This window comes from Kryptolebias marmoratus, linkage group LG8 (genome assembly GCF_001649575.2).
Source record: "Kryptolebias marmoratus isolate JLee-2015 linkage group LG8, ASM164957v2, whole genome shotgun sequence".
In the NCBI taxonomy this organism is placed as follows: domain Eukaryota; kingdom Metazoa; phylum Chordata; class Actinopteri; order Cyprinodontiformes; family Rivulidae; genus Kryptolebias; species Kryptolebias marmoratus.
Window position 1 is genome coordinate 5,921,891 of NC_051437.1, and position 12,612 is coordinate 5,934,502.

General features: G+C 38.3%; 1 protein-coding gene across 1 annotated transcript; it reads right to left on the reverse strand.

Annotated features, from left to right (window-relative positions):
- Window positions 1–1,243: 1,243 nt before the first annotated feature.
- On the reverse strand, window positions 1,244–10,395 carry cbln4 (cerebellin 4 precursor). The gene is made up of 3 exons (XM_017419119.3): window positions 9,620–10,395; window positions 8,222–8,338; window positions 1,244–1,460 (listed from the first exon to the last, which is right to left on the reverse strand). Exons 1-3 carry the CDS (start codon window positions 9,887–9,889, stop codon window positions 1,263–1,265), a joined length of 585 nt encoding a protein of 194 aa, XP_017274608.1. The 5' UTR covers window positions 9,890–10,395; the 3' UTR covers window positions 1,244–1,262.
- Between the last annotated feature and the right edge of the window lie 2,217 nt (window positions 10,396–12,612).

Genomic DNA, 12,612 nt, shown 5'->3' on the forward strand with positions numbered 1-12,612 from the left:
CCTTATTTCATTTCTTGCCCACTTTGAGGCAGTAGAAACAAACTTACAACACAGAAATTACATATATAATGAACCTTTCCGTTGAGATGGCAAATTTGTTAGCTTGGACTTTCATATTCTGAGTTCTTTGGGGCTGTAGTATAATAAGCCTCTAGCAGCAATGACCAGTATTTCTGGCCTTTCAATAAAAGCTAAAATGTCTGATTGTTTAAATGCAGGGATTTTTTAAAAGGCATTAAAGGCTAAACTGATTTCAAATTATGTGCAGTTGTTTTAAAATCAATATTTTAGCAAATCAGTCCAGTGACTTGTTTACTTGTTTGAGTAAATGGATGTCACCAAAACCTGCTTAAAGTTATAAGTCAACTCGTATCTGACAAATACATAGGCTTACATCTGTTTACACAATTTACATATTCAAGTGGTTTATTATCATTTCAGGGGCACAGTGAGCCAACTAAACAGAAACAACATGAGGTCTGATGATGGGTGGATTATAACACAACAGGCAAGTGAACACAATATTTATGTTATTGGTTCTTTGTCTCTTTCTGGCCACTTTGAGCTCTTTTGAGTAATGTAGTTATAGATCCTATTAGTATTAAATGACATATTGCTAATGCATCTCACTGAGAGACCCATTCAGCAACTGCACAATGCCTCTGGTAAACATTTTCTGCAATAAATTGGTTCACTTAATGGGTAGTCTTTTTTGAGAAATGAAGTGAAATAAATTCCTTAAAAAACATAATTGTGTTGACGATCATTGATCTTTGCGACAACATTTCCTTTGACCAACCTGGTCTGGACATATGTAAACTTTGGCCAATTTGATAAATAACTCGGCTAACAAGCAAGTAATACAAGTACAATGAAATGTAACTGAATGCAACAGTTGTCAATAAATTAAATATATATTTTTAAATATATATATATATCAACATCTCAAAGTGTAAAGTGTACCTTCACAATGTGTTAGGGTACCTCTCTGGAGCACTTTGAGTGACAGTAACATATGGTAGTGATCAGGAACATTTAAAGTCTCTTTCATCTGAATAGGACACCTCCAGAGAATGTGAGCAATTTCCAAAGTCTTATTTCCTTTCTATGCTGTGATGTTTTTCCATTTCCCATTTTTCAACCATTGAGCCAAATCCAACAGATGAAGCAGCAATGTTTTGATTATACTTTGACAACACATTATGAAGAAGTCATTAGGCTTACAATTGTTCTTGCCTTTTTTAAAACTTTTTTTTTCCATTTTACAGGGGGAAAACAAGGAAGCCAGAGAACGTTGAGTATTGCCATCCACCGACTAGGTTTCCCTTTTCCAGCTTTAGGTAAACTTTGTCCTCTTTCTCGAGGTAAAGTAGAACTCCATTGGTAGCAGCCTCGCGAGTTACGTCTTTGTCGCCTGCAAAGGCAGAGATGACTGGCTTCCCATTCAACATCAAGTTCACCTGGAGATTAAAAAAACATGACATTTAGCAACACTGCAAGGGAAATAGATGGCAATTATCTTTTAGCACAAACTACTTGTTTGTATCAATTTTTGTTGAACTCATGCACAAATAAGTTTTTTGTAAATCTTGCCACTCATGAGTACTTATTATATAATTTGAGAATAAAACAGATTTTGGGTTTGTAACCATTTTGACATTGAACATTTATTTCCATAGTGTTTTGTATTAAGCAAACAGTAGAGAAGTAGGAAAGAAACAGAACTGTGTTCATGTTGACTAGATTTTGAAAGGAACATAACAGTTATATGTAAATTTGCTGCAGGACAAGTAGAGGAGGGAAAAGGTTATCATTTCATTTCTAATGTCCAAAAGTCTACCAATATTATAGCTAATGTTCTATCCATTAGAAGTAAAGTTGTAACATTTGCCTTTAATAAAACAGATCAATTACTTTAGTTTCCTCTTTATTTAATAGATAATACATCTATTGTGAAGCAGATATTGGGACACGTCTGAGTCCAAAACAATTTTTTACAAGGGGACAATAAAGTATATAGTATTGTGTCTCATTGAGTCATATCATTGTACAATATAGTATCTGTAATTATTCATATTTTTCTCCAAAAATCTATTTGACAGGAGCTTTTTGATGGAAGTACTAAAGAACTCAGCTCACAATATAACCAGACTGAAAACTATGTTAAAAGGCAAACCTTACAGCTATGGTTCTGCTTGTTGGATGAAGTCATGCAAACAACAAAGACAAATGCAACATGAACTATAAGGTACATGAAGCAAACATCTGAAAATTTAATAGCAACAGCGCAGCCTATCACTAAGTACTGCACATTATTCTGTCACTCAAAAGTTTAACTTTAAATGTAAAATATCATCTGACATTATATAAACTTTCTGGAAAAACCTTTTATCTCTTTACAAAATACTTAAAAAAGAAAACCAGAGGCTTTGTCAAAATCTTAAAAATTGTTTTCTGAAAAACTTGCCTTGGGTGTTGAAAAAACTAGAAGGATGAAAAAATATATATGAAAAATTTAACCTCTACTTTAGCATCGGGTATAAAAGGTAAAAACATAGGTGTTGCAATGAATTCTGGGTTTGGAACTTGCTGGTTCTTTGGGTGAGCCAAGTAATCTGGTTTCTTACAGTCAGCATATACAGTGGCTTGCAAAAGTATTCACATCTTGAATGTTTTCTGCTTTTATTGCTGTCATAAATCAGTCATGATCACTATAAATTGGCCTTCTTTACAAAACATATTAAAAAAAACTTTCTTTGTCAAAGTGAAACTGAATTTCTAAAGAGTAATACCAATTAATTAAAAATATTTGATGTAAAATAAGTAGTTGCATAAATATTCCCCCTTTTTAAAATGACTGTCCTAGTTCAAAGTACAAGTCAGGGGAAGAATACAAAAGGATTTCCAAGGCCCTAAACATCCCCAGGAGTTCTGTTAAATCCATCATCAGGAGATGGGAGGTATAGGGGACGTGTAAATCTACCAAGAGCAGGCTGTCCTCACAAACTGAGAGACTGTGAAGAAGGAGAACTGTGAGAGAGACCACCAGGACACCTGTGAGCTCTCTGAAGGAGGTCCAAGCTTCGGCAGGTGAGATGGGAGAGACTGTAGATATAACCACTATTGTCCAGGTTCTCCACCAGTCTGAGCTTTATTGGAAAGTGACAAACAGAAAACCGCTGTTGAAGAAAACTCAGATTAAATCTCAACTAGAGTTTGTATTGATTATTTAGAGAATCATGTCAAGATTTAATCTGAGTTTTCTTCAACAGTGGTTCTCTGTTTGCCACTCTCCAATAAAGCTCAGACTGGTGAAAAACCCAGGCAATAGTTACTGCATAAATGCATGTATGTTATATGAATGCATGAATTTAGGTTATAAGAAAAGACAAAAAAAAGGAATTTCAATTTTAGTAGCTCCAGGCTGCAACATAGCAAAATTGCAAAAAGTGAATGGGGTCTGAATACTTTCTGAAGCCACTGTATATTTGCACACTGAGCTTGCTTTATTGGACATATTTTATCTTTGTTATTTGTTGTTAGCAAAATTAAGTAACCTAACCTAATCCATTAGGCTAATGTTAATGACATCTGATATAATAGAAGACTTGGGCAAAGCACAAAGTTTTGTTTACATCAAAATAAAGCTAGTTAACACTGCAGTAAATAAAGTTGGCTTTGGCAAAAGATGCACCCTGTGCAACAAAATTATATTTCTCTTGTGGATCACATAAGACATAAAAGAACATAAAAAACAAAGGCAATAATAAAAACAACATAAAACCAATATAAGTAAGGTAAGCATGAATAGGAGGCAGTTGCAAAACCAGTGAACAGAGGCCATGTTTCACAGCACAAAACATATTGAGCAAACAATACAATTTTAAAACTGCACATTCCATCTAAACTGCACTTGAGACATTAATGCACACAGGACCAGACATACTGTATTAGACATAAGAAAAGTCAATTATCGAATGGCGCTTATATAAAAACTGTAGTTAGGTCTGGAAGTGGGAGTTTCTAAGGAAACCAAAGGGAAATAGTGAAAAAACGGTGACCATGGTGTAATAAGTCTCTGGTGATGTTTGTCACAGGGCAGAGGCACAGTGTCCTGTGTTTTTAGCTGAGTATGATGATTTTCTGTGCTGATGTGATTATTCTCAATACAACAGCAGTAGAAAGACACAAGCAGTTGATGTGTTTTATCAAGGTTTTCATTGCTCAAAGAAAATACAAGCATCGCTGGGCTTTCCTCATGTCACCCCTGATGTCTATGGGGACAAGTTCTTCTCATTGTCTCCTCTGATGTCTATGGGGACAAGTTCTTCTCATTGTCTCCTGAACCTGATGATAAACTCCTTTGTTTTAGACAGGTTATTTCAGAAGCACCAGTTTCTGTTAGTCTCAGTATCTCATCCCTTTACGCAAATTCATCCCAATTCTTCCTTAGACCTACTACAGAAGTGTTACCTTCAAATTTAATGAGGATGTTGTTACTGTGGCTTGGTATGCAGTCATGTGTGTGACGGGAAAACAGGATAGGGAGGAAGGATAGTAAGTCCTCATCCAGACCTCTTGAGAATGGTTTGTTAAGAAATCCTTGATCCAGCTGCACATGTGCTGATTCATACCCAGATGTTTTTCTCAAATCTGCTGGGGGTGATTGTAATACATGCTGAACTAAAGTTTAAGAACATCCTCACATAAATTCCTAAACATTCCAGATGGGACAGAGTTGTGTGTAGTGTTGTGTTCATGGCACCATTCATTGATCTATTGCACTATGTGAAAACCGATGCTTGACTAGAGCTGATAAGTATGTTGGTTTAAGGTAGTATCTCACTGGGCTGCAAACATTGAGGACTAGTTGGCAACGCACAATTGCGAAAAAATTGGGAGAAATGAGGAAAACTTTCTGTTGCAGTCTCACTGCTCTCTGAGTGTTTGCGACCAAGCAACAAGCGAGCTCTGCAGCCATGTTCTGAGCAGTTAATCTTTAAAAATTAAGGTGTATTTCTGTTTGCTTTGCTTACAAAACTCTATTCTTGTCCGTGCACATTATTTTGTTTACCATCTCCGCCCATATTGTACTCTCCTCAACCCACTTTGTATTTGGTGTTGTGTGAATGAACACATTAATATTACGAGTCACTAAGCTGCAAGTCTTTGCAACTCACATAAGGAAATTGAGAACCACCACAAATGTTATTTAACATTTTGGAGACTTCCTCTCAAATAGCATTTGCCAATTAGTCCTCATCAGTCACAGCTCAGTAAGATATTGGGTTTAATGTGCCTCAAGACTAGCTTCTTAAAACACTTCTGGGTACTTTCCCTGGCATACCATCAGGGCCTGGCATCCACACCATGAAACACTCTCCTGTTATCAGTGTTGAGCTGTCTGACGTCCATATCAGTCTCTTCCTGATCTCTGCGATGCTCACTTCAATGCTAGCAAAGTAATCAACTCCTCTGTAAAAGAATTATTGCCGTCTGGTGTTAAATGCCTGGCCATGTCTGACGTAGGTCGTTATCACTGAAGTGTCGCTTTATCCTCTGCCTGTAGCCTGCCCTGGTCTTCCTGATGGTTCTTTTAAGGTTAGCCCTGGCAGTGCTGTAGTGGTTTCTGAACCCATACCTGATCTACCCTCCCCTCTCTACCCTCTGCCCCCACAAACTTTGATCCATTTTACCAATAAAGTGACTCCCCACCCAACCCTTATCCCACTTCATCCTACTAGCACCAGTCAATTCATTTGAGCATAAGATCATTTGGACAACACATACACTGCACTGTGCTTTGCATGATCTACCTAACAGTATGCAACTTGCACTAATGTATAATATATGCTATCTTGTTTTTTGTTTTGTTTTTTGTTGTTGTTTCTATTTTTTATATTTTTATTACCATTACCATTTTAAATTTCTGGGTTTTTTTAGATGTGGGGGAAATGTAATTTTGATCCTCTGTAAATTCTGCACATTTAGCAGTATTGACAATAAAGTTGATTTTGACTTTGAAGGCAGACTTTTGCTACTGCAGTAAAAACTTGACTTTCTTTGTCAGCAATGGTTTATTGTTCAAAAAGGTCCTGATGTGTTCGTTAGTGGACCCAATTTTTAACATGAAATAGGACAGTGGGTGTGTCATTGCATCCATTTTATTTGACAGGGCAAAACTTTACCAAGAAAGGTTTCATTTTTTGGTGAAGACTTTATTTTATTCAACAAATTAATGCTTTGTTTATCTGATTCACTGAAATGTGCTCATGATTGACAAACATCGATGAACCATCTGTAAAGTTCTTTGTGTTATTTTTTGTGCCCACATATCTTTCAGGACCAAAGTCACTGGTGAATCAGGTATATAAAATCAGGGTTGAAACAATCCAAAATTCCAAAACCTTTTTCTGAGGCTGCAGGCTGGGATATTTTACATCAACCAAAAATATACCTGAGTTTATTTATGAAGCTCATTCTAAGCTGTCTATAAACATGGTTCTCATACGATCAATCGACCAATCTAATTTCATTTACTCCAGTTCTGAGTCATTTACAACCATGTCTCATCTCATCATTGCCCAGGTTTGTATATAAAGAGAGTGTTGTATGTTTTGTCGTCATCCAGAGAAAAAGTATTTGTATACGGCAGCGTGGTTAGCCAGTAAGATGATTCATCAGATGATGGAGTTAGCTGACTGCTGAGTTGCCTTCTTTATATAACACTCAAGTATTGAGGTTGAGTTTCAGCTCTCATTAAATTGTGATTCATTTCTAAATCAGATATTTCAAGCCAGTACTGAAAAAAATCCCTGTTTTTTTATTTTCCATAGAAAGTATTTTATATATACAGTGAGTACACTTCTATTTTATCAAACCCCAACTCAGAAAATGTTGGAACTTTGTGTAAAATGTAAATCAAAACAGAATCCAATAATCTGAAAATCTCATAAACATATTTTATTCACAATGGAACATAGCAAACATATTAAAAGTTTAAACTAAAAAAAGGTCATTTTGAATTTTATAACAGCAACACAGTTCAAAAAGTGGGGCTAGAGGCAGCAAACAACTGTAAAAGTAAGTGGTACAAAACAGAAACACCTGAAGAAAAATGTTGCTACTAATTTGGTTAATTGGCAACAGGTCAGTAAGAGGACTGGGTAAAAAAAGAGCATTTTACAGAGCCTGAAGCTATCAGATGTAAAGATGGACAAAGGATCACTAGTATCTGAAAAACCATATCTAAACATACTGGAACAATTTGAGAATAATGTAATTTAACAGAAAATTGGCAAGACCCAATATATGAAAAAATTCAAGAATCTGTAGAAATCTCTGAGCTCAACTGACAAGACTGAAAGTCAGTATTGGACACCTGTGATCTTCAGGTCCTCAGGCAGCTCTGCATTGTCTGATTCTGTTCTGGACATCACTGCATGGACTCAGAAACACTTCTACAAATCATTGTTTATTTCAGCAAGACAATGCTAAACCTCATAGTGTATCCATTACAACATCATGACTTTGTAGTAGAAGAGTCCAGGTGCTGAACTGACCTGTCTGCAATCCTGACCTCTCAATAATTGAAAACATTTCACACATCATGAAACAAAAATAAAAGAGATCAAGACCAAGGACTGTTGAATAGCTAAAATACTCCATCAGACATGAATGCGACAACATTGACTCTAAAACCTTCAGCAGCTGGTCTCCTCAGTTCCTGGATGTTTACAGACTTGTTAAAAAAAAGAGATGCTTCACAGAGGAAATATGGCTCTGTTCCAACTTTTTTAAATAAATAGTACAAAATTCAAAATTACCATTTTTAGGGAAAAGATTTTACAATTTCTTACTTTAAACATTTGATATGTTCCATTGTGAATAAAATATGAGTTTGTGAAATTTGAAAATGATTGCATTCTGTTTTTATTTACAGTTTTACACAACTTTTTTTGGAATTGAGGTTGTACTTTATTTTAAAAGTAAATATTAAATATAAAGTTATTGTACATGTTAAAAAGCTGTTTTATTTATTTGTTTATTTACTTATTATTATTATTAGTAGTAGTAGTAGCAGCAGTAGTAGTATTCAGTTAGTTACATGTGTTACCAGCCTATACCCCAATAATTTCTATGTTGTCACAGAAATGAGCTTCAGTGCAACAAAAATGGTTACACTTCAGTGTTAATAGCAAAAAATAAAGAGAAATATTACCTGTATGGTTTGGCTCTGGTACACTTTGATCACATGAAAGTTAAAACTGTAGACTCCTTTTCTTGGGGACAAAAAGACAGATTCAAATGTGAAGTAGTTTCCTATATTCACAAGCACCTGTGGAGCGACAAAAAGAGCAAAAAGAAAAAAAAATAATAACAATACAGGCGTGTTTATTTATTCAGCACTTCAATAAAGGCTTTAATTTCAAAAGGGATTTAAGATTAAATATTTAAAACGGAAATCAGCCATGAACAATTCGCTGCTACCAGTCTCCCTCCTGGATCAGACACAAACTGAGAGTGACACACTTCACAAAACATTTCGTTCAACTTTTCTCAGTGGACCTAAAACAAAACTCTAATGGTTCTCTCAGATTTTTCTTTCGTATTAAAATCCACCAATGGTCAAAAGGAGAAGAGTTTTTTTCTGTCCACTTGAAATGCATCAGAAACTTTAGTCCGATGTTTTAATTGTCAACCAATAACTGAAGGTGATCAATAAATAAATGGCATATTTTGTACTTGCCATAATTAATCTAACCTGAATATGTCAGTCACCATACTCTGCGAAGTATTCAACACTGTCTTGTTGTGTCAGTAAAAGGTTTTGCATCACACTACAGTCACATTCAGCTTCGACATTTAAAGAAATATGGAAAGTCAACTTTTTTTGGTCCATAAGGTAGGAAAGCATCATCCTCAGTCCGTCAGCATATGTTCAAATTCAGGACCACTGCAGGCTCTTTAACTAATGCTTTTTTCTTTCTTTCTTTTCTTTTCATGGCAACAGAATCCACACCAATCAGATCGTTTGCAGAAACGCCAAAAGATCATGCTGTGCAATTCAAACACGAGGGCAGAGGATCGCTTCAGTGATGTGCTTCCAAACACCTGGCGCTGCCCGCCGACGCATGACTAACCTCCTGCTGTTTGCTGTTGTTTCAGCTGTTCGGCTTGTAGGTGAGCTTTTAGGGGGAGCGCGCGGACGAGGGTGTGCGCGTGCGCGGCGGTGGTAGCCTGAGGCAAAAGTGATGAGCGCGTGCGTGCGCGAGGCACTGCGGGATGCCCGCCCCCGAGCTTCTTGATCCGGTCACTTTCGGACCTGATTGCTTGTGTGTGTGTGTGTGTGTGTGNGGGGTGTGGGCGGTGGGGGGGGGGGGGGGGGGGGGGGATCACAAATGCGCGCGTGAACAGGATCTACAGCCCGCGTCAGAAAAAGTCTAAAAGCTGAGCTGGTAATGTTCTGCAGGTAAAACTGAGCCGTAAAGGGTTATTACAAATAATTTGTAAAAGTAGCCAATCGGTTAAGATCTGAGAAAGACGAGCTGAAAGTGAAATTAAAATGGCTTTTTTGCCACTTTTTGGTGTAATAAGTGATTATAAAAATGGTCCTGACCTGATCAAAGTAGATTATTCTTGTTTTGTTGCTCATCTCCGACGGCTCGTGGTTGTTGCTCCGGACTGCAGAGAAAGCCACCTTGGAGTTGGCCGCGCGCACCGAGATGCCGAGCGGAGAGGACGAGGACCTCCAGTCCGTGGCCGGGTTCGAGTCGCACACCACGAGGCATTTCCCCTCCAGGACGATCGGCTCCGTGTCATTCTGAGCCCTCGCGAGCTCGGACATCACAGTCCAGCCGAGCATCAGCATGAGACGGCTCACCACCATGGCGCTTCTCTTGTTCTCACAGCTCCGATTGGAAGAGAAAGTTCCCCCCCGGTCCCTCCGCTGCTCCCCACCACCGCCTGACGCTTAAAAAAAAAGATCTCTTATTGAACCCAGAGATGAGCCATATCCCACTGCAACATCAAACAATCCTTATTAAATCTAACTCTTGTCTCCCAGGCAATCAGAAGGCACCGAAACCCTATAGGTGCCTGAATGTCTCATTTCCAGGTGGGATTTGGAGGGTCTCGGAACCGTGGATGAGACTGAAGTAGACCACACGGGAAGCTGTTCCTGTGAATAAAACGGAGTCGGTCGATAAATCGTCCATAGCCCTCTCTCCCGCTCCGAATCACGCGTCTGACCGCAGCTGTTCCCGCAGCGAGGTGCAGCCTGTGCGCGCGCTCCGTCTTCCACTTTACGCACGCACGTGTGGCACGAGAATAATTGTCTCCGAGGGGAAAAAGATAAAAAAAAAAGAGGAAAGCAAACACAATATCCTTCTAATGTTCTCGAAATGTCACCAGTTTAATAACTGTTAATTAGAGGGAGCGTAAATATTATAGCAACTGTGATTTTAGAGGACAGACGAAGACTAACTGTTCCTCAGTTATTTTCTGAGATTCTTCCAGTTTTAGGAGATTTGTGGAAATAGTTAACCCTCAAAAAAAGGGTTTTACCTCAACAGATTCCCCCCTCCCCCAAACTCCCCCCAGTCAAAGGGGCTCTGAGTTTCAGTGTAATCTGGTGACTCATCTTCATCACATCACAGGTGGGCTGAACATGTCCCAGTCCGACCCCTGCTCAGGGGACCTTTATAACCAGTATACCTGCCGACATCATTTAATCCACTTTTCACAATACCTCAGAGAGCAGAACTTCTCACACCAGGTAAAAAATGGACACTTTTGACTTTGACAAAGGAGCTGCTTCTCTAAGAAAACCATCAGAGACAGACTGATATTTTGCAAAGGTACAAGGATTGTATCACTGAGGACAGAGGTAAATAATTTTCTCTGATGAATCTTTTTAGTTGTTTGGGGCATCTGGAAAAAAGATTGTTCAGAAAAGCAAAGGTGAGTGCTAACATCAGAAGGGTTGCTTCTCACTCATCATTTTGTCTAAGAATGCATCCACGAATAACGAATGGTATCTAAACATCCAACGTATCCCAACCATCCAAGAACAATTTGGTGATGAACAAAGCCTTTTCCAGCATGATGCGGCAGCAGGGAACAGAACATCAGTATTTTGGATGCATGGTCAGGAATCTCTACAGACCTGAAAAGTGAGAGAACCTTTGGTCAGTGCTCAAGAGGTGGGCGGACAGACAAAAAGCTACAGATTCTGACAAACTCCAAGCATTGATTATGCCGGAATGGGCTGCCATCAGTCAGGATTTGGCCCAAAAGTTAACTGACAGCATGCCAGGGCAAATTGCAGATGTCTTAAAAAAGAAGAGCTGACATTGCAAATTTTGACTCTTTGCATAAACCTAATGTCATTGTCACTAAAAGCCTGTAAACCTATAAAATGCTTGTATTTATACTTCAGTGCACCATAAAAACATTTGACAAAAAGATCTAAAATCACTGAACCGGCACACTTCATGAAAACCAATACTTGTCTCAAAACTTTGGGCCACAAGTATTCGTGTGAACAAGTGGCTAAAATGAGCTTCTTCTGTTGGGTGGCTGGACCCAGCCTTAGAGGAACAGAGGAGCTCAGCAGCTGTACTCAGAGTACAGCTGCTGTTCATCCACATCAAAAAGAGTCAGCTGAGGAGGTCCAGGCGCCTGATTAGAATGCCTTTCCATTAAAGGTGTTTTGAGTATGTCCTACTGGGAGGAGACCCTGGGGCAGACCCAGACCTTGCTGGAGGGATTATATATCTTCTCTGGTCTGGAAACATGGTGAGACCCCCCCAGGTGGAGCTGGAGGTGCCTCTGTTATCTCTGTAACTTGACCGTGAACAAGTGGGAGAAAACAGATGGGTAGAAGGATCACAGACTGCATAAAAATTGAAAAATGAAAATTATTTTTGATTTAGGCAGACACCATTTCCATTAATACATTGGATTAACCTTTTTTTTAATGTGTAGTGCTGATTAAATTTCCTGATTTCCATTTTAGGAGGATTGTTCTCTTGCCAATAATCAGGCAACACAGATAATTCTACTTTAGGTGTTGTTACGGCGGATATAAAAACAGGTCTCCTATAAGCAGAGTGAAGATCAGAGTGGGATGTGGCAGGTTGTCACTAATGTTGTGCCATACTTTTTTGATTTCGGTACAGTCTCGTATGACATGCAAACATTTGTTTGTTACATTTTATATGCTGTGCAAACACTGTATTTTGCATCTGTAAAATCCATTATAAATGTAAAGATGGATGTTATATATACATGATCATAATCCATGAGGTGAGTTTAAGGATCAAAACACAGGACTAGAACCTAGTAGACAGTCAGATGGATAATTATAAGAACTTTTTAAAACTAGAAGTAACTAAACTTGTGTAGACCGCCATGGCAAAAACAAACTAGGAACAATAAAGATTTGGCTGAAAGCAAGGAAACCTGTAAGTATAAATATACTGAAGGAATCATTACAATGAGCTCCAGGTGGGTTCATTTGAAATGGAGACCTGGTGTAACAAAAGACAAGAAGCCATCTGACTAAAAGTGCAAAAAGAAATACTTTAACAAAATAAAACAGGAAGTAGG